General features: G+C 41.7%; 1 protein-coding gene across 1 annotated transcript; it reads right to left on the minus strand.

Moving 5' to 3' along the window:
• Positions 1–95: 95 nt before the first annotated feature.
• Positions 96–17,470, minus strand: UBE2L3 (ubiquitin conjugating enzyme E2 L3). Its single transcript, XM_033075790.2, has 4 exons — positions 17,369–17,470; positions 8,993–9,088; positions 5,556–5,742; positions 96–2,732 (listed from the first exon to the last, which is right to left on the minus strand). The coding sequence occupies exons 1-4, from the start codon at positions 17,393–17,395 to the stop codon at positions 2,578–2,580; spliced, it is 465 nt and encodes a 154-aa protein (XP_032931681.1). The 5' UTR covers positions 17,396–17,470; the 3' UTR covers positions 96–2,577.
• Positions 17,471–22,540: the final 5,070 nt, after the last annotated feature.

Genomic DNA, 22,540 nt, shown 5'->3' on the forward strand with positions numbered 1-22,540 from the left:
TTGCTTTAAAGACAACCCAAGTTCAAACTAAAACACTACTAACACTCCCAGCTAACGCCCAGACCTCTGTGAAAATAAAACCATGCCACAAAGCCTTTGAGAGCAATTTTTATTAGGGTAGCAGAATGGACTTGCAGAAAGCCTATACCAGTACTCCTGGGTGTAGTTTCACCAGTGCGCTGCTTTCATTGTGGATGTTCAACTGCACATTTAGAATTCAGCATGGCTTAGGGAACCAGAGAGAACAAGAGCTTGATTTCCTGAGTTATCATAGGACTTCGCACTTGGATTTCTTCTCCTCAGCCTTCAGCCACACAGGTGCCGGATCCTTTTGTTCAGAGGCTGCCCCAGACACGCCAGCACTTTGTTTACACGTCTCACAGTTTAGCAATTGGACTATGAAGAACACACCAAGAGAACTGATAGCGAGGTCTGTCCGTGTGACCTCTGCAGCTGGATGGGAGCGGCTGGTGCGGCCTGGCCGGAGCTCCTGCAGTCACTCAGCCCTTCCGTCCCTTCCCGCGGCATCCGAGCACAGCAGGCAGACGCAGTCTTTGACCTGAGAGGCTTTACAACCACAGAGTAACTATTGAGTAGCAACGAGGGCAGCAAACTAGTGCTACAGTTTTGTTTCAAATAAAATTTAGAGAATGGTGAATTTCCATGCCAACAGACATGATCAAAGGTACAGTGACTCAGGTGATGCAGAAGTTACACACTTCAGTTTGACAGATAATTTGGCATTATTTTATTATGAATCGGAGTGAGCGTGAACGAAACAAAATCAGTACCAACTTTCTGCAAATGAAGACACAAAGATGTGAAAATTTGGTAATAGTGCTCTCACAAGCCTGAAAACACTTAGGAAATGCAAGTTTCCGTAAATAAGGTGAATGTGGTTTAACTTTATTTACCTGCCAAAGAATCTGTCTAAGAACACTTAAACATAAAATTTCTTAGCTCCCTAACTTATAAAAAAATTTACTTTCAACAGAGGTGAGGTACTGGGCTGTCATTGTTTACACTAAATTGTAAATGAAAGCCAGAGGAGAGGGACAAATGAGGAAATAGCAAATACACAAAACATTAAAACCAAGAGAGATCTACTGCTTGACACACTAGTTCAGAAAGGCTGCAAAGGCAGAGGCTGCATTAAAACTGAATTTAGGAGTACAGGCAACCACCTAGGTGTCAGGGTTTTTAAAACTCAGCTTCCTGCACATCAGAATGATATGTGCTCCCAGATACTGATGGACTGCTGGAAATAATCCATTCCCTCAGCAGCAGAGCCCAGCTGCAGAAGGGGAGACAGCAGGTTGACTGTGTGGCAGTTTGTGGAGCCAGGATCACGCTCTGGGCTGGGGAGGAAAGGCAGCAGAAGCAGCAGAGACACGGCAGAGGATGCTCAGCTCTGAAGGGAAAGGGCTCCCTTTCCTTCAGCACGTGCAGGAGTGCCCTGCCCCAGAAGCTCGACTGACCCTGAGCACTCCCTAACCCCTGCCCTGTGCTGCACACGCAGCAGCAGCAGCCAAGCACACCCTGTCACACCTCGCTGCTCAGGCCTGGCCTCGCAGCAGGGCCCTCCCACAAACAGACACTCCTGACGCATTCTGAGGGAAAACCTTCAGAGAGGACAACAGTGCTGGCAGACTTAGTTCTTGAATTCAAAATTAATGTTTCCAAAATAATGATTTTAAGCTCAAAAAAGACAGTTTGTCACCACTTTGGTACCTCTTGGTCCCCAATTTCTGGAACTCTCCTGGATTGGTTGCAATGTTGTTCTGTGCACGTTTCCCAGTACTCTGCTAAGTATTAAAGATAGAAGTGAGGGAAGTTTGCAATCATATTCCACTACTTGTTTGCTACAGATTTTTTTTTTCCAAAGTTTCCCAAGAGCAGAACATAAGCCATATTCTAATTCAATGATGCACACAAAAACTTGAGTTTCCCCGTTTAATAGACATTGGCCAGATTTACATCAGACCCAGACATTATTTCTGATTGGTTTTGTGGGGCTGGATTTTGTTTATTATGTTACAAACTGAAGTTCAGGGGACCTTGCAACAAGTCCCACAAAGCACAGTGCAACATTTAGAAAGAAAAGTAAACGAAACTGCCAAACACTCAATGATTTTCTGCCAGAACTGAGATATTTTTCCTAAGACATCACTTTGAGGAGGGGGGTTAAAATTCAATGAATGAACTCAAGATAGTGGGAACTGCAAGGAAAAATAAGAAATGACAGCCACAACCTTTTCAATTTAAGGGCAGAATATAAGTCTAAGATATTTTTGATAAATTCTGACAAGAAAAAGAAAACAGCATACTTTAAAGTATATTGAAGCAGTGATTTTTAAACAAAGAAAGCAGAACTAGAACATCTTAAATTTTAATCCTTTCTTTACAGGTTACCTAGCCCACTTTTGATTAAGAAAACTGTAGAAAGTTAGTAACAGCCACAAGTTCACACCGAAAGGTGGCACTTGTCAATTTTCCATAGAGTCCTGCTTTACGGGGTGTCTCAAATGCACTGCTCCGATCTTCTATCATAGTTGCTGACAGCACTTGTGTCAGATTTTAGTCCACTGGTCGCTTCTCACCATATTTCTTTGTAAACTCTTCAGCGTTCTTACAGAATTTTTTACGGTCCTTAGAGTATTCTTCAGCTAGGTCAGCCCGGAGGGGGTGCTCGGGCTGTGGATCATTCACCAGTGCTATGAGGGACTGGATTACTGTCAAAAGAAGTATAAATACATCAGAGACTTAGATGGGTAATTTTGTAAAATCTAAATGTAAGCAAAATTCCCCTGTAAGAAAAGAGCTTTAACTGCATTTAAATACATCCCCATAAATCTCGGCCTTTTCAAGTGCAGGGCATGAGTAAGCTGCAGTGATATGCCAAGATTTAGTTCAATGACCATGAATGAACAGCAGAAAATTGTATTTGTAAACAAAATCAACATGAATAGAGACCAAAGTGCACTACAGATGATTTCCCATGTAACTGGCATCCCATCTAAAATCCTCTCCTCTAGCTGAGAACAAATCTAACTTCTCAGACAGGTTCACTGAAGGGATTGGGCAAAGATGGAATTTGCACCATGAAGCATTGCCCAACACCTGTCACAGTGACACAGCTGTGACTGAGCCTCTTTTGGAAACCCTTTTTTCCCAGCTTTATTTCCCCATGGTTCTTGCTTCTCCTGTGAACAATGTCACCAATGTCCCTGTCACTTTCTGAAGAAAAGTCATTCTCCAGGAAATGGAAACACACCTGACATGTCAGTGAACCTCACACCCCACAGTGCCATTTGCTGCTACACTTTTCTCACACACCCCCTCACAGCCATTGGAAGCTACAAGGATCAGGGGTCCCCTGCCCAGCCCCCACAAAGGTGCCAGTGTTCTGGGCAGGAATGCAAGGTCACACAATGCTGATCACTCCAACAGGTGCTGGAACACCACAGTGGCTCTGTTTGGGGCACTGATCTCAGTTTTTTCCACCCATGAACCTCAAATCTGATGTTTATCTCTAAACTGCTAAACAGGAACATTTCTTACCACAAATCCAAGTCTAAACTGCAATGAACTATCTAAGGAATGCAGAATTCATACCAGCTTCCTTGACAATAACTCACCAGTCCTGGCCTTACAACAACTGCCATCACATTGCTGAAACCAGCAGAAACCCTGAGTGGCAATCCCTTCTCACTGAGCAAAGCATGCAAAAATACTACAGAGAAAATGTGTGTTCAATAACACTGCTAGTAACAGTAACAAGCCAGAAAAAACAGGCCTGGCAGAACAGGAGCACCCACAGCGTTTGAAAGCTATCCTGCCATAGCAGCTGTTTTTAATATTAAGTTTAAATTAACAAAAAGTACAGCAGCAAGATGCACATTTAGTATGCAAAAGGTTAGTTAATGACTTATGATGAACTTAATCTCTTCACTTTTTTGACACCCGCATGAACATAACCAATGACATCACATTATTTAATTGAGAAAAGCTGAGAGTTATATTTCAGTGCAGAAGAAATCTGAGGAAAAAGGAATAAACTTCTAAGCAGGGTTTTAGTAACACTGTCACAGGTTCATACAATCACATAGTAACAGCTTTTGACACTAAAACAATTACTGAAGGAAGAGTTAAGACAAACAAAAAACCACAACACAGCAGACCATGAGAGATACCCAGGATTTTAGCACAGCTTTTCTTCACTCTCTCAGATAAAAAGGGAATTGCTACTTCTCAGGGAGACACTGACTGTTCTCTGCATGCAAACAATTGTTTCAGCAGCTCCAGCTAATGACAGCTTGTTTTTCAAGCTGAGTAGAGACATGCAAGTCCTTTAGTTAACTAGCAAAGGCTGAGAGCACCGAGAGCTGCTCAGGTGTGGAACAGAACAGAAACCTTCCACGTGCTCTTTCCACCTCTTTGCTGAGGATCTTTGTCCTGTATAATCAGGGATAAATCTACAACAAATCTAAGATCTTGGCCATCCTATTTCACAGGTTCTTTCTGCTGCCACCTCCGTTTTCACCAACATTCAGCTGCTTCATCTCTTCTGAAACAACGACAGGAATTTTCCTGTTTTGTCTTTGGGCAAGATCACACACCTGGAAGCATTTTCTTTAGCATGCAGAGATACACAAAAAGAAACCATAAGTACAGCACTGTTTCCTATCAGGAACACAGATCATGTGAAAATAACCTTAAAGGACAGCCTGGAAGAGAGGAGTATTTTCTCCTATAGAACAAGACACTTCACTGTCGCTGAAGTATTTGAATTAACACTCCTAAAGAATAAGCATTTTTTGCAAGGATGTTTGCTTTCTATATGTATAATAATAAAAGCTTAATACCCAACTAATCATTACCTGCCAGACAACACAAAATTTTCACCCCAACAACTCATGCAAGCAACAACAGGAAAAAACCCTACTTATATTACACTTAAGTCTGCCACAGAACCTGACAGAACTTTTTTCCTTACAATATTTAGATTCTTATCAAAGACACTCTACACAGCAAGCCCGAGAACAAGGATCTTTTAAGAACAAGTTAATCTGTGATATTTTTTCAGATTTTATTTACTACTTCCATGATATTTCAAAGACATCAAATCACTGAACTGCACAGATCATAAAATATACAAAGCCTTGAGGTTTTAGACCCTTTCTTTCAAACATCCAGGAATTTACTGAACACCATTGTTTAAAAAGAAACACAGAATAACCCCCACACAAACCACCAGCAAAATCTTAAAGTATGCTGAGGACACTTCCTTAATGAACTCCTTAGTCATGAAGAGTTTTGTGGTTTCCTGGAGGTGGAAATGCCACTTCAGTGCTAGTACCTCCCATTCCAGTAACAAAATGACATTCCGCAAGAGCTGTACTCTGTGCTCACCATATGTGATTCATGACACAAACCTTACAATGAATATACCCTCAGAGCACTGAGAAGCTAATGAGTGAAACATTATTAGCTTGAAGTTCAAATACTATACAAAATTTCACAATACCCAGTTCTTTCTCCACATGGAGTCCTACCTTGGTCAGTTTTGGTTGCTGGCTTCCAGTTTTCAGCACTAATTACTGGCAGACAAACCTGCCCCTTTTCATCAATGTTAGGGTGATAGATCTTTGTTTTAAATGTAATCTTAGGAGGTTTGAATGGATATTCTGCTGGGAAGTTGATTTCAATTCTGAAGGCTCCTTTATCATATGGAGGATTGTCCTGCAACAAGAAGGCAGAATGTCAAGAATGTGGCATGTGCTAATGGACACAAGTGAAAAGCAGCACGGTACAGACTTGGATTCCTTTGATCTCTTGCATGACCTCTTTGAATGGCATTTTCTACCAACATTACTGCCAGGTTTATGTGTCAGGAAGCACCAAAACCTATGTGAGAGGCAATACAACCTGCACATTTGCATCCACCCTGGAAAAAGCAAGCTGCCATTGTCCTACAGCTGGCTGACATTTCTATGGGTAAGAAAGCATCCAGCTCCATTTACTTCCAACTCAAGGCCCTCTCTAGTAAGTAGTTTTATTCCCAGCTTTGTGTTTCAAAAAACATAGTAAACCCTTTCCAAGACACAAACAGCAAGCCTGACAAGGGAAATGGGTTTCTGAACAGTTATTTTGTGTCTCACAACATGGTGGCATGAACAGCAAAGCAATTTGGTTTGTCAGATCTCCCTAAATGTTTCGAGAACGTTTTTGTGCTGACTACACAAAAATCTGCTGAGCATTCATTGGTACTAAAGATAGATATTCACTGTGTTTGCTGATGAGAACATTCTGAATTTGTATGCAGTTTTAGCACCCACTCTTATCAGATCAGTTTTGAAGGAGCAGGATGAGAGAACTGTGAAGTGAGCAACGCAGTTCTTCATGCTGAAACAGAAAAAACAATGCCCAGAATGTCTCTTAGAAAAACCTGTTAGGCTATTGATAGTGATGCTTCAAATACTGCACAAGAGAGGCAGAACAAAAATAAACCATTCCTACATTTAAAGCCTATAAAAATACTGTTCTGCACTGAAAACAGTAACTATGAAATGAAGCCTTTCCAAACACTCTGGGAACACGAATCAAATGGATGAGTTTCCAACTGGTGTAAAGAATAATCACACACATTCTTCATTAGCAACCAGACCCTTCCCTATAATCAATTCCACTCTAGAATTTACCAATACTTGGGAGTGTTCTATTAAAATATTTGTCAACAGAAAACATTTAATTTTAGGCTCATCTGTGTGGAGAATCTGCTTGTGTGTTTGTAAGAAATACAGCACAGTTTCTGCTGGGGGAGAGGCAACTGCAGCAGCTTTAAAATCATTTTTTACCCAAGCAATTCTAAAAGCTTTGGGAGCTGAACTAATAACTTGTGGTGGTGGTGACAACTTTGGCAGTCGCTGCCCTCTTCCCCCACAGCTCAAATGTTCTTGCCTCCATCACGAGCTGTAATTTGTGAGGATGTTCAGTGAGCTGACAAGAGAAGTGACCTGCCTTAAAAACATCCATTTTCTTCACTGTACCTTCTAAATGAACAAGGAGCCTGGGCTACACAGCCTTGTTTTGATGTTGAAATCAAACAAATGGTGCACCTTGGCCACCCACAGGACACAAACTACTTCATTCTACAATTTGGAACAGGAAAGGAAATTGACTGGGTATCTTTAATTTGCTTCTCAATTGAGTGAACACCTTTAAAAACTAACATTTGTTGTGAAGAACAAAGTGTTACAAACAAGAACTTTTAAAGCTTTACAGCTCACCTTTACATTATCTTTCCCAGTAATTCTGTATGAACACTATTAAAAACAAGCATTATTTTTCACACCTTCATTAAGCAGCTGACTAAGAAATGCCCAGTTATAGCATTTAACAATCAGTAACTGGTTAGTTATTGCAGTATCTGTCTTTAAACCCTAAGTAAGAACATTTGCTAAAACAGAAACAACATGCAAAGCAAAAACAGAGAAAAAAGTTTAACTTCAGTGAGCTCATGCATTGCATTTTTGTGCCATCAACTCTGGTACCAGAAATAGCTAAAGAGACAATAACACCAAATAATCTATAGCATAACCTCAGAATAAAAATGTATATTACTCTTTGAATACAAACAACACATTTTAAATTACTAAAGGAAGTAAAAATTCTCCCTGAACTATACCAGCAGTGAATTTGAGGCTATTTCCCCTGTAACAGGACATATTACAAACCAAAAGGCAAGTCTGGAGCACAGTTCACTGCACCAACATTTCAACACTTGTGATGCTGCAAAGCTTTGCATAACAAACACTACCCTCATCCTCTGTTGAGCAGAAACTGTTAAAAATAGCTGCTGTATATCACACATTCCTAATCTTAACAGGAATAAACAAGTATTTTTGTGTTTTGTTTTATTAGTCATATTTACCAGCCTTATACTGCCTCAAAGTACTATCAAAGCACTAAACTGTTACACAAAGTGGCTGATTAAAGCAAGTTGTTCCTCAGCTCTGTCACATTTCAGTGTCGGATCCGCTTGCTTTGTTTGCAGGAGTAGTGTCAGCCACTCCAAGGAATCACTTGCAGGCACACAAGTAAACAACAAACTTAATGCATTCCACAGCACTTAAAGTGTAAAGGCCCAGCCATTACCTCAGCCTGTGCCATGTGAGCTCCAGAGCAGCCTGTGACTAAGGAGGCAGAGGCACTGCTACAGAGATGTCTCAAAGTCTTACTCATATAATTAAAAGACAACTTACACTGGCTGGGGAGGCTTTTTGGCAGCATCCACAGAAAACCACAACTGCTGCCCCTATGGCCCATCCCCTATTGCTGCAGACTAAAAATAGCTCATACAACCAAGCTAGTCATTTCCCACTGCCATGGGCCACAGCAGTGGGAAACACAAGAGATGAAAATCCAAGTGATTTTCAGCCAAGAAACCAACACAACACATTTCCTGCTTTCCCCTTAGTAACAAATCCCTCCCTATTTGACTATTAAAATGGTTATCTACTTTGATTAAACATTCCCTAAGAAGACTGTAGTGCTTTTAAAGAAATCAAGTGAAATAGGTTTATTTTGGCACTAATGCCTAAATAAAGATACTACTTTCTTTTAAAGAGCTCACTTTGGAAAATCCAAACTTTTTCCTTGCATCAAATTTTCCCCAATACTCAGTTTTATCCTAGTAAATTAAAAAAAAAACCCAAACCCACATATTAAGGAGTAAAAGTATTTCCTTTCTTTTTCCTATGATCATGTAGATTTTGACTTTAGGCTTAATGTAAAACCAAACTTCACTTCCTCCCCCCTCCAACACCTCTCCCAGCAGCCCAGTGCCACCAGAGCTCCAGCCATGTATCAGCTCAGGTCTACAACCATGAATTATTTCATGGTCACCAGCAGCACTACTGAGCTCTGGATTTATGAGATACAAACGATCCTCATTTTATTTTAAAGCTCATAAGGAGTAGTCTATACTCACAGGAACAATAAGCCCTTGCCAGGTCAATAAATTAGCTTCATCAACCTGGATATTACGGAAGTTTTTCATTCCACATTTGCGGATTTCTTCAAGCTCCTGAAAAGCAAAGCAAAGTGTTAAGTGTAAGCTAATAACTGTATTAAGCAAAATGCTCACATTTACTTTTCAACATGTTTAAAGGTCAATGTTTCTTTACTCAGTGGTAGCAACCCACACAAATAGGAAATAAAAGTTTGCACCTGTAAAAACCAAAATTCTCTGAGATGAGATACTAAAACCCTTAATTTCTGATATGTAAGGAAAACACAAAAATGTCTTGTCATCAACATCATTATAGACACAATAAGGTTCATAAGTATTAAATAATTATATTTAAAAACGCTTTTCCATCTCAAATGTAAATCAGTGCCTTTAGTTAAAGACTATTGATAATACTGTGAGGGGCAGAAATAAAATGCATCTTAGGACTTGCATGGAGGAGAACAGTGATTTGGAAGAACTATTTCATAATAGTTTTAAACAGGGATAAAACCACTGAACAGGCCAATTATTCCAACTGAAAATGAACAAATTCCTGCATGAACAGCTTAAATGGACCCAAACCCAGAAAAATATCAATCTAAGCCAAACAAGCCTTGTTTAGAGCAGTAAGTTGAAAAGATTCAGCTTTCTCTCTGTTCAGTACCTCAAAGCTCACAGTGTACATTAGGATTCCTCTCTTTAAGGCTGTGTCAGTCTTGAGCAAGGTTATCTTTCTGCACCAGTCAAACTATTTTCAATCAGCTGGCGAAACAGGTATTACCAAACGAAGTATTTCAGCATTTTGATATTTAAAATGATGTGTAAGCCCTACTGCAGGGACTGTTTCCTAGAGTATTTCAAAAGACCTAAAAAGAAACACCTCAAGGTTCCACTTTTATTTCCCCCACAAGAATTATAGTCCTTTGTGGTAGAACTGCCATTTTATCTTTAAAGAGAATTTAACCAAATATTAATTCAAAAGTCATCCACAGCGAGACATAAAAGCCTCCCAGCGCTTTCAAAACTGCAGCACATGCCTGGTGGCTGCATAGGTTAGGAAAAATGTTGCTTATACAGCAGCACTGGGGTGCTCTGACAGCACTCAGCTCTGCACTGGGTGCAGGCATCTTACAAAATTAGGCTAGATGTAATTATGATAAACCCACCAATTACAAGCAAAGGCACTACACAATGAAAAACAAAGATCAGTTTTCCTGCTACAAGTGCTCTACTATCCATGGTTTGTTTTCTAAAATAGTTCTATGTCTGTCTTGGATCAAACCTTCCTGCACTTGACTGGCAGATTTAATACTTGCTGTAACCTCTCCCATAAATTCAGAATCAGGATAAAACTCAAACCCAAAGGGAAAATAAGAATTCCAAATGCATGTCAAACAATCATGAGAGCCAACATCAGAAAATTAACATTTCTATTCCTACCCTGCACCTACTAAAGCACGAGCATACTCTGAACACAAAAGTTTAACCTTGGAGTCTTGGATACTGAATTGATGCCTAACACTATCTTCATGACACTAACACTGACTACTTAGTCTAGACCCATGGATTAATCCCCAAATTCCACTGCTGCTCAATTTATGCAATGTCACAGACAGTTTGGGTGTTTTTTTTTAAAGAGCTAAGAGGATTATCCTATTTCCTTAAAGCAGGAAAACATACCCCCCCCAATAATCCCATGAAGCATATTTATAGGGATGGAGAGCAAACCAAAATATTAAAAAGAAAATAACCTTTATGCCCGCAGCTCTAAGAGGTGCAAATCTGCAAATCCCCACAGTGCCTTACTTGGAGTGCTCCTGCACAAAGCAGCAGCTCAGGGAGAGTTGGGCAGGTCCTGGGCTGGCTCTGCCCTGACAGGGTCAGCACAGGAACTTGCTCTGAGCTGAGTTTTGCTGCTCACTCCCAGCACACACAGAACTCTGAAGCCCTGGCAAACCACCACTCCACAGCATGTAAAAGGAATAAATTCCATTCCATGCTAAATGTAATATATCTAACACTAGGAACAAAATAAGGTAATTAAGCAGTAGGCATTTAAGCATGAATTAACGTGCATTGTTCACAAGTGCCTTCACTCTGAAACAGGGCAAGGAAAATGGGTTTAGACTATTTTCTAGTTACTATAGTAAAAACATTATGCATATGACAGAAATCTCCCCCATTATGGCCAGTGGGACTGCAGTTGCCATGCAGGAGCTTTGTCCCAGGCTCAGACAATAGCACTGTACTGATGCTGGCCCAGAGAACAATTGTCCAGATGTAAAAAAAGGAAGGACTGTGACTCTATAATTCAGGTACGTTATTAAGCTAATACAATAAATTAGAAAAGCGTAGCTTCCCATTGCTGGAAAATTAAACACCTACATTTTATAGTTAGATTCAGGTTAAAAAATTGGATGCTGAATTAAGGAATGCAATAATTCCATGCAGAGATCATTACAAAATCGTAAAACTTTGTATGCCATCAATGAAAAGTTAAAATAAATATCCAAATTGTTTCCCACTTTTTCTCAAGTCCACCATATCAGAGACAGAATTAAACAGTACAGAGACACTGAAGAACTAGACTAAAATTATTCAGGCCATCTTCTTCTTCAAACTGACATGTGAGGCCTGTGCAGGAAACCACTTCCAAAATCAAAGCCGTGGTAAATGACTGAGCGTGTGAGGCCTGTACTGTGCCCTTCTCCTGACAGCTGTGCCAGGGACAGCCAGGGATAAACGCGGCACCTCAGGACTGCAGAGGTCAGGGACAATCCAGCCACCTTAGCAGGGCACGCACCTCAACTACGGGCTTAGACACGCTGCAATTCCTCCTAGGAATTACTTTTCTTATCCTAGGAGTGTTTCACACTTGTATGTCACTCCAAATGAATCAACTCCGTGGTGGAGTTCTTTACAAACAGCTTTTCCCCCACGACTGTCCCCACACAAGCCGTGCTTTCAGGAGTGGTCAGAGCTTCACCATTCACAATTTAAGGGTGTGAGGGGAGGTTGTTTTGGTTTTTTTCTTCTGGCAAGTGCCAAAACCCATAATAAAGATCTAACTGCCTCAGGTTTAGGGAGGCAGACACAACTGCAGTATAAAAGTACTGTTAAAAAAGTGAATGAGCTACTAAATACTTTCAAGCAACACAGATTAAAAGCTAACAATACGTTTAACATGGGCTTGAGCAACTCCAAAGGGACAAAAAACACTTTATGAGGTAAAAGGATACAGTCCAGATATTTATTTCAAAGTAATACTTACGAGTCTAGGCAGACAGTAAATAGATTAATTCCTTTTCTTTTCCTCCACCCCTTAATTTTGTCAAGTAACATAATTAAAGGAGCACAGGACGAGCGTAACTAAAGGTTAGATGACTGCAGTTAAGAATTTCAATCCATCTTCATTCCCCACTCCTTTATCAACCTTGCTCGTGACCTTGCTGCATTGGTTTATGCACTTGAAAGACTGAAACGTCTTAGTTCATGGGGCTCTCTTGAGAGATGTTTGCAATTTGGAAATGCTCAGGCAAAGTGTTACACAAAATGCATGGAAAGGAAAAAACACTGTATCAGACGTGGTCTGATCTTCAAGCACATAATGCTGAAGGTAGTCACAAAAGTACATACTGGTTCTCACATATAACCATTAAAGGTTTAAAATGGTAATTTTCAATACTGTGTAATCATTTGTGGGTGGAAAGAAAAGCAGCATTAGCTTAAAATGTAGCTAAGTCTTTTAAAAAACCTGTAACTGTTTTGTCTCTGCATCTTTCAAGTTCTGGGACTTTTCTAAAAACCCCAGTCAGACAGGAAAATGCAGCGAAGGCAAATACCTGTAAGAGTGCAATCCCAGAATATGGGAATAAGTGTAGGAGCTCATACTGACTTTACTAAGTTCTGCACCAAGCCCAGAATGCTATTAAATACACAAATAAAACCAGAAGTTTCCTGAACTAACTCTAAACCATTATCACAACTTATATTTATCTGTTTATGATTACATTCACTAAAAAAAGCCTTTAAGCCAGACAGGCTCCAAAACACTGACTGGGAACAGGCCAGTTTCACTTTCTGGATTTACAGTACAGAGAAGTCCTAATAAAACACCTCAAAATCTGATTACACCACACCAAAAAATCCATCACAAATCCAACCAAAGGCAGAAATAGAATTTAGTTATTTTAAGAATCAGTAGTAAGTTTCCTCTGCAACATTACAACCCTGTATACTCACGTCTTATTGACTGAGCAATTCTACTTGTTGGCCAAGTATTTTCATTTGATGAATCCTTTTGTCAATTCTCAGTTTCAAAAAGGGAAAAAGCATAAATATTCTCACTTCTGCCTGAGGACAATCATGTTTCTCTAAACCATATTTCCCTTTTTACTAAGAACTGAAGTTTGGATCAATTTAGAATTATTTTTGAAGTATCAGAGTTGTTTAAAACCCCTTTATTTGGGAGCACTACAGTGTTTACAGGACCACAGCATCCTGGAGATTTCAGGCCACCTACCTGGGTGTGGCCCCATGTTTATGTTTTATCATGGAGTTCAACAGTTGCATAAATGTTTGACTATGCAACTATGGAAGCAGAGTAAAAACAATAAAATTAAAATAATTGTCTACATATCTCACTTCCTATGTGAAGTGTTATTTACTCTTTAAATCTGTTTTCAATTTCTATTGCTAAAGATACTTTTAAACATCTGAAAACCAGGAAGCCAAAGCATTGATCTTACAGACAGCTGAGCTCCATCCCAGGCAGTCTCCATGGAAGGGCCCAGCTCACAGATGGGGCAGCACAGCCTTCTCCAGGAGCACCCAGACACCCGTGGGAGGTGCAGCTCAGCACCACACACTGCTACCCCTGCACGTAGTGTGAGTGTCCAGCACCAGAACAGCCTTCCCTGTGCACCTGCACACAGCACTGCACATCTGATCCAGCATGGAGAATGGCTGATTTTACATTAGCAGCTGTGCAAAACCTTTCCTTCAAGTCTCTGGCACATCTCTGGGAGGTCTGTGTTCCCCATCATACAGGCTGGAAACATTTCCTTTCTATGAGAAAGGGCCATGAAGCCCAGTGCCCCTTCAGAGAGAAGCCTTAGATCCTCTCCTAAATATAATCACTCCATAAGTGTCTGTTCTAACCCTGACTGTCCACAACACCACATCCTCAACAAAGACTGCTTCATTTCCACCATTCACATTTCACAAGGAGTCAGCATTCAACAACTGGGGCTCTTTGAAGAGGTGCCATGGTGGCTCACAGATGAAACCTCCACCTCAGATGTCACTGGAATATGAGTCATTAGCCCTGTTTATTCCACGTTTTTGCTAAGCTAAGTATGCTCCTGGGAAGGGCACACCTTCATGGAGCTGCTGTGAATCAGGGGAGAAGACTTCAGTTAGATGGCACTGTTTGATGGGATAAAGCTGGGCAGCAAAAAGGCCATAAAAAGGTCTTTGGCCTGGAGAAGGCAATTTGTTCAAACACACCCTCAGATAACAAGCCAATCTTGTTGTCTTTATAACTTGAATTAATGTTTAAAATTGAACAGTGCAAGCACAATAACAAGATTTGTAATGTTTGTTTCACACAGAGGTTTGTCAACTGAAGATGCAAAGGCTTCCCCAGCTGGAAAAGGGCATCCATTCCCACCTGGACAGTGGACATGATTCCTAGTTTTCTACAGGCAGACAGTGAGTTATTATGGATGTACTGCATCCAGTCTCTTTGAGCCATGGTGATTAATATGAATAACTATGATGCATGAGTTGAGTCCAGAAAAAATGCAGTACTTCAAAATGTTGGCAAGACCTTAAGGAAACAGGAATTGCTTAATTTTACATAACTATAAAAGGTTTAAGGCTTAGTCTCATTTATCAGAGAGAAACTTGATTATTTAGCTCAAAAAAAAGACAGTTAATGCTTACCCAAAATTATTTTAAAGGTAATTGACTGACACAGTGAAAAACCCTATTTCCTTTAGTTATAATCACTCATCATTCCAAGACCCTGACAAAGACACCCCAAAGACTCTTCCCAATTGCAAAACTTCAACAGTGAAAGACTTTAAATCAAAGTGGGCCTGTGAATCTGGGACTTAAACAGTGATATTGGGCTGATACACATGTGAGTCTGGACCTCCACATCATGCTGCAGCAATCCCGATGACATCATCCCTATGAGAGCTCCACTTTGTGATGAATGGCAAAACCAGAGCCTTTTGGGCTGCCTTGACTGCCCAAAGCAGGAAGGGAGCAGCTGATTTAACAGCCTCTGCAAGCTGTGGGACAGAGCATCCCACAGCTCTTGAACTGTGTAAAACCCACACACAACATGAACAACCCACACATATTAGGCAACAAAAACAAAAGTGAAAATGTAAGAGGCAAGTTATCAATGTCTCCTTCATTCCCACACCACTCCCTCAGAGAAACAACTGCCACACTCATTTTCTAGAAAATAAGGTCACATTATCACTCCTTTTTAGTATATTTTAGTGAAAGACTGGAGTACTAACTAATGTTTCAGAAGTATAGCAGAAATGAGGAGGGGGGCTAAAAAGCAAGAAGCACTGAAAATATTAAGAACAAATTTTCTTGCTTTTCAGCTTTTGATTTTCTATTTTAAATTAAAAAAACAAAAGGGAAAATATATTATTATTCCTACCAGAGTAGTAGTGATTGATATATGTTTGAACAATTAATGTATTTTTCCAGAACAGGCAGAAAAGCTGCCTTACAAAAACAGTAAACAGTCATTTAAGTTTACATCTGAAATGAAGGGAAAACTTATTTGAGTATAAAGCAACAGACACGGTGTTAATGATACTAAAGCCCTGAGAAAATATAGAGCTATCAGAAATGAAATAAAAAATGAATTCCATCTCACCAGGATCCTTAAGGACAATTAAAAGTTTATGCCTACTGATTTTTAATATATATGACACTGCACACTATCTGCTATTTAATTTTTAAATGCTCCACAGAATATTTAAACCAACAAAACAAGTCTTATAAAAGCACTGCTGAGCTTTTGGCTTCTTCCAAAACACCCAAGTTACAATGGTTATTTATGTATGTGCACATTAAGGACATGTAACTACAGGACGTGCCATGAACATGTCCTGGTGAAATCCCAGCCCTACTGGGGGTCCACGTCCTTGAAACCAGTTGTAAAACTGGTATTAAAGGATTAAGTTTAACAGAATCACCCAAGTATCTGCCAAACCCCAGTGCAGGGTTACTCTGCACCCCACCCCAGGGACAGGTTTTTTAATAAGGCTGAAACATTGCTCAACAGTTACACGGTCTTTTCCCTCCATTTCCCAGGACTGGTCTGTAAAATTCATTGATTTCCCCACAGGCACTTTGCATGCAAATTTGGGTTCTGTCACAGCGTTTTACAGATGAATACATTTTATGCCACTATGTACGTGTGTCCTAGGCAAACCTCACCGCTTACAGTTTGTCATGTTAATTGGCAGTTATATACAGCACACAAAATAAATTTGTGTGCTTTGGGGGCAATAGTTACCATTTTACTTCTAAGAAGTACCTTCCTCCTCAAATTAACACGAAACATAATCCCGAGTGGTATTTAACCTAAACTATACGTGCTCTTGGTTAAAGCCCTACTGGGGCCGAGTTTCTATTTCCAAGTATCATCCACGGTTCAGAACAAATAAGAGTGAAGACAAAAACATTACCACGTCCGCAGCGAATGAAGAAACTTCTGAACCCAGGTCCATGTTTCTGTGTGATAAACCTCTTACTCATACAAGGAAGAGATTACGCTCCGAAACAACGAAAACGAAATTATTTCATCCCCGGGCGTCTGGGGACGGTTTCTCACGGGGGAGAGCGCGGGCGAGCGGCGAACCTCCCCCCGCAGGGAGAGAGGGAGGAGAGGGCGCTTCCCCGCCGAGCCCTCCCGCCGCCCCGGTGATGCCCCGGCCCCGGGCAGCGGCGTTTCCTTCCCCCGTCCCTTCCTCTTTGCTTAGTCACCCTGGAGCCCCCCGAGCGAGGGGGTCGGGGAGGCCCACGGCGCCCGCCCAGCGCCCCCGCCCAGCCCCGGGCGGCACCGGGCCCGCGGGGCGCAGCGGGAGCGCGGGGCGGCGGCGGCGGGGGGGCGGCGCGGCCCCTCACGGCCGCGGCCCAAGTGCCGGCTGCTCCCGCTCCGGCCGCTCGGGCGCGGGGCGCCGCCGAGGGGCCCGGAGGAGGCCACCCCGCTGGGGCGCGGCGGGGGAGGCGGCCCCGCGCTGCTGGAGGGGGCCGGGGCGGAGGGGCAGCCGCGGGAGCCGGGGCCGCCCGCCCGGCGGCCCTGCCCGGCGCTGTTACCTTCATCAGCCTCCTGCTGGCCGCCATCTTGGCTCTGCTGCTGCGCCCCACAATGCATCGCGGCGCGGGCCGGCCGCTAAACCCTGCGCTTCCTGGGGCGGTGCGCGGGTGGGGCGGGGCGTGCGCTCGGCTCGGCTCGGCTCGGCTCGGCTCGGCTCGGCTCGGCTCGGCTCGGCTCGGCTCGGCTCGGCTCGGCTCGGCTCGGCTCGGCTCGGCTCGGCTCGGCTCGGCTCGGCCCCAGCCGCCCTGAGGTCTCGGTGGTGCCTTTTCAGTCACCAATCACTGATTTAAGTGTTGTTGTGCGTTTTTCTGTTTTCTGTACACCTCCAATATTCGGTACCATCTTCCTCGGCGGGGAAGAGACAACCACCTGTAGTCACAGGCTTTCTCAAACTAGCCCATGTCCTCTTCAGAGCCCTTCATAAACTTCATTTCTTGGTTTCTTCAAATATCTGAAGGGAGAGGGAAGGGCGATTTCAGAAGAGGCCTCTGAGCACAGAACCACCCTCAGCCCCGCCGGTGTGTGATGAAACCACCCTCGTCCTTTCCTGGCCTTGAGCAGCCCAGTCCAGCCTCGCCCCCCGCTTCCAGCGCCGTGATTTCCGAGAGAAAAGTGCTGTGGAAGAGGAGAAAATCCACTCTCAGTACCAGTCAGGCTTTTTAGCCCTTTAGTAGAGCTCTTATTGTAGCTGCTCCCCAGCTCTGATCCACAGGATCCAGCATCAGTGCAGGTATCCTCAGGGATCCAAAACACAGGGCTGGCAGATACAAGTTACTACATGGGCATGGGACATAAGTTACTTCTTACATGTTACTTCACACCTAAAATGCCACCACATATCTGTGTTCAGGTACCCGACCTGCTCCCTAAAACCTTCTCCATGGACCCAGTGTACTCAGGAATTACTCCAGGACTGCTGGTGTGTGGCCTCAATTCCCCTTTCCCCCACCCTTGGGTCAGTTCATGTCCTCACTTGATCTAACACTTGTTGTACAGAAAAAGTCACCAACAAAGTTCTAAGCTCTAAAATAAACTTTACAGACTCATACAACCAGAAAAAGGAAATGTTGTGGTTATTACAACAGGGTTTCAAAAACTTGTAAAAATGCAACAGAAGTTTTAAATTATGAAGCACAGGATTATAGTCTTAAAATTAGTCCTTGAATAAGATATTTGCTAATCAATATTTACATTAATATAGTGTTTATTGCTACAAAACTCAATCAACATTTTTAATGAAATAATCCTCACCTACTTCATATGCATATGATGAAATAGTTTGTAAATAGTTATTAAATATATTTGATGATCATGATAACTTCATTCTATTAGATATGTAAAGATTTTTGCATTCATTTTACTCCAGGAAAATGGAGTCAGAGGAAGCTGAAAGAGGCAGACCCTCGTGGGGAAGTAGTGGAGAGATGCAAAGCAAGCCTGTGCTGTCTGGGTGCAGAAGTTACACACGTGCCAGGCAGGCACAGGCTGTGAGAAACCAGAAGCTGCAGAGACTGTTTGAGGATTCTTGATGTGCTGCTGAAGTGGGATGGTGGATGAAGATTTAAAAATGCTGACACCTCGTAAAAGAGCTAGTTCAGATTCTATGATTGTGAAATGTAGAAATACCTAAATCTGATACCATGGTAACTTGGAAGAAGAGTTCTTACAACTGATTATCCAGATGTCTACAAATATGAAAAAAAAAGCTGCTTCAGATACTATCTTGATTTCTTGATTTGCCAAAACTCTATTTATATCTTCAGCTCATCTTTATTTGACTGCACAATTTTCCAAGACTACCATATGTCTTCACATATTCTCTAAAGATTTTTTTCCCCCAAAACACAATTATTCCATCCCTCATCTATTCCTACATTGAGACACAGAGCCATCAAACACCAGAAAGTACTAGAAGCACCACAGGGAATTCTAAAATTACTATCTGTAGTTTTAATCCATGAATTTACAGCTTGTAAGAGAGTGTCAGGAGTAGTTGGGATCATTGTAAGATAATCCCAATTTCCTTTAACAAGACAAAAATACCGCCCACATTGTAACAACAGCCCAGGCAGCTCTTGAGAAATTGGTGTTGAGTGTAGCTGTCCTCACAAATTGACACTTCATGTTGAAATCATTTATTACAGCAGTGTTTGAGAAGTTTACACAGAACTGGGCATATCTCACTGCTGCCAGTACCCTGGATCCTTCCAGTGCCCGGGCCAGGCTGGATCCAGAGCAGATCTGATGGTGCCAACACTCATGTGCATCTTGTGGATGCCCAAGGACTGCAGGCACACTCCCAGTGCTGGATCTTACCTGGGTGCCAGTTACTAAGTCAGGACAGGCTGTTGTCCAATCCTGGAGAAGCAGCAGGAATTTCTTTTCAAAAAGAATTCCATCGTACTCTTCTGTCAGTGACAAAATCCAGGCCATTTGTTACATAGCTTGGAAGATGGCTCTGCATTTTTAAACTTGCCTTTTGGTGTGGTTTCTAGATTGTATCCATTATTTTAGTTGACACTTAAGAGTGTCCAGAATGCAGGTTTTAGTGTTTATCCTGTAATATCTTCAAAAGATTGGACACTATACTTATGCCTGCCCTCTGCCAAAGATAACTTTCTATAACATTTCCACTTTTAAAGCAACATAACTGTTCCACTTCTAAAGAAGAAATTGTACAAACAGACTTTGGTGAACAAGTGAGCCCCAAGAGCCTAACCATTGAAAATATTAGAAAAAATTCTCCTGGCTACTTTAGTGTTATGAAATGGCCATCTGAAAGAAAACAAAAAACCTCATGAAAACTGAAGGGAAGAGGAAAGAATAAGAATAATTTGGCTGCTGTATAAAACCTTGATACCCCTACATTGTGCTTATGAGAGGGAGACATCACTACACCACAACACAAGAGAACCAGAGAAGGTAAAGAGAAGGGCAGAGGTGGTGATCAAGAGGGTGCAACTATGATGTACTAAGAGAGATTAAAGTGGTTGAGGCTCTTCCACCTGCAGGGGAGGAGGCTGAGAAAGTATGACCAAGGCTCATGAAATCATAAAGGCAGGGGCTGAAGCTCTTATTTGTCAGACTGGAACAAAGGTACACACACAGATACTGATCAGGAATTACAAACTGCCCAAGACAGGGCCTTTTTCCACAGCAGCTAATTAATGCTTGGAACTCCCTACCACAGACTGTAGTAAAGGCAACAGTCAGCAGGTTCATAAAAAAAATTGGGTAACAGGTCTATACATGGATTAAAAAAGAGAATAGGCATGAAATAATAATCTAACATCTCCAATTGATGCCTGGTCATAATTATGGATACCCAGAAGTGTGAGGTGACAGACTGCTGGCTTGCATGACGGTCCCTAAATAAACCATCCTCCCCTGCCATGGACAGTGAAAGAGAGGTGGGAGAGGGATCTGTTCTGGTCCAACTGGACACTTCAGACATTCAGGATTTTCTTGGATATGATGGTTTCCAGAATATAGACAGAAATCATATCTCAAATGGATTCCAATACCTTGAAAATATATCAAAGAGACCTGTAATCCACAAGGGCAAAATTAATCTCTAGGTGCAAAGATGAAGGTAAAAAGATAAGATTAAAAAATAATTACTGCCTTAAATAATTATATGCCTCCCCGTTGGAATTGTTAAATCTAAAATGGTTAAAATAAAAAAAAGAAGATATAGTTTATTATTCTGTTGACAATCCTCCATCCTTTACTCCTGGCCAACAATTTAATGTTTTTGTGTAGTTTTCTTGTCTCTTCAGTTTCTTAGATCTCTAAGGACAAGAATTTTAAACCAATTAATTATGCATGATGATTGCCATCTGACATTTGTTCTGTCTAGTAAGTATCCATTATAAAATTATAAACTCATTGTCTTCCTCCTGCATTTTGTGTGTCATGAATGTTATTAAAGTGATTCTGTCCTATACAGATGCCTTTCCCCTTGAATGCAGTATTTCTTAATAAAAAACTAAATGCATTAAGTCCCCTTTGATGTTGAAAAGTGGTCTAGAGATGGAGAGGGGAATTTACAAAGTATTACAACAATAATGCCATGAACTTTATGCTCCTTTCTATTCATGCTTCATTAGCTTCTATCAGCCTGAATCAGAGACAGGGTCCCATGGTGCTAGAAACTCTGAATATCACAGTGAAAAAGACCTGAGCAGCTGTGATACTTGGTGACAATCACCTTCAGAGGGACCTAGAGGGCCTGGAGGGACTATGGAGGGTTCTTCAAAATAAGAACTGCCTTGGAGGGCAGGAAGCTCTCTGGAAGTGAGAGGAGGCAAAGCAGCACAAAGACACTGAACTGCTTCTACTGCCCAGCAACTGGGAGAGACAGACAGGTAGTGACACAGAGCACTTCCAAGGCAGTTAGGTCTCTGCTTCTTTCAGATGAGGCCACTGAGACACAGGAGTCAGTAACAGACAAGTGTTCCTTAACCCTAGAGTCTCCAAGACAATAGGCTGCAAAATTTGGAGCATTCTTAGCTCAACATGACTGTGACCCTTCTAAGGAGCACCCTGAAGTAGAGCTTCTTCTAATAACTGGAAAAGTGGCTTGCAGTTTTTGAGACTTGGATGAAGATGGTTGATTTGAGGGAGAGGTGACAGATGGCAGAAGAGAACAGGCCCCCTCTAATGTCATAGAAGTTTCAAATGATGGCATGGTGAGCACTGAGCCTCCATAGCTAAGTGGGCACTTGCAGAATGTAGATCAGGAAGTGAGATTTTGCAGCAGAAGCATGAGCAATGGAGGAAAAAAGGGATGGTCTTGACAAAGAAATCTGTGTCATTGTGTTGGCTGATAGACCAGAAGATACAAAGATTCCCCTTAATCATGTGTCAGTACCTTATCCAAGAAATCTCTCTCTAGTCAAACAATTTGGAAGAAGTATTGCTGTTGGCTGGGAGCCTCCACTTGTGCTGGCTGTGTAGATATTAAATGTGGTTTCTATAACCAGTCAGCTCAGAGACTCAAGCAGTGATTGAAGACTTGGATTTTGAAAAGTCAGACCTACCAAATTCTACTTCTAAGTGTAACATAAAATGGAAATTCCTATTAGAAGCAACACACCATCCTAGCAGGGAGAGACTTCCAAATATCTACAAAATGTTTAACACTTCAGAGTATCATCCTGTTTCAACAG

The sequence above is a fragment of the Catharus ustulatus genome, chromosome 18 (assembly GCF_009819885.2).
Source record: "Catharus ustulatus isolate bCatUst1 chromosome 18, bCatUst1.pri.v2, whole genome shotgun sequence".
Taxonomy (NCBI): domain Eukaryota; kingdom Metazoa; phylum Chordata; class Aves; order Passeriformes; family Turdidae; genus Catharus; species Catharus ustulatus.

Bases quoted from the DNA above. Each gene is read 5' to 3' on its own strand.
- UBE2L3 (XM_033075790.2), bottom strand. From the start codon at position 17,395: ATGGCGGCCAGCAGGAGGCTGATGAAG. The intron at 5,743-8,992 runs GTGAGTATAGAC...TTCTTGTTGCAG, and splicing joins GGCAAGGGCTTATTGTTCCT to GACAATCCTCCATATGATAA. The intron at 2,733-5,555 runs GTAGGACTCCAT...TTCTTTTGACAG, and splicing joins AGCAACCAAAACTGACCAAG to TAATCCAGTCCCTCATAGCA.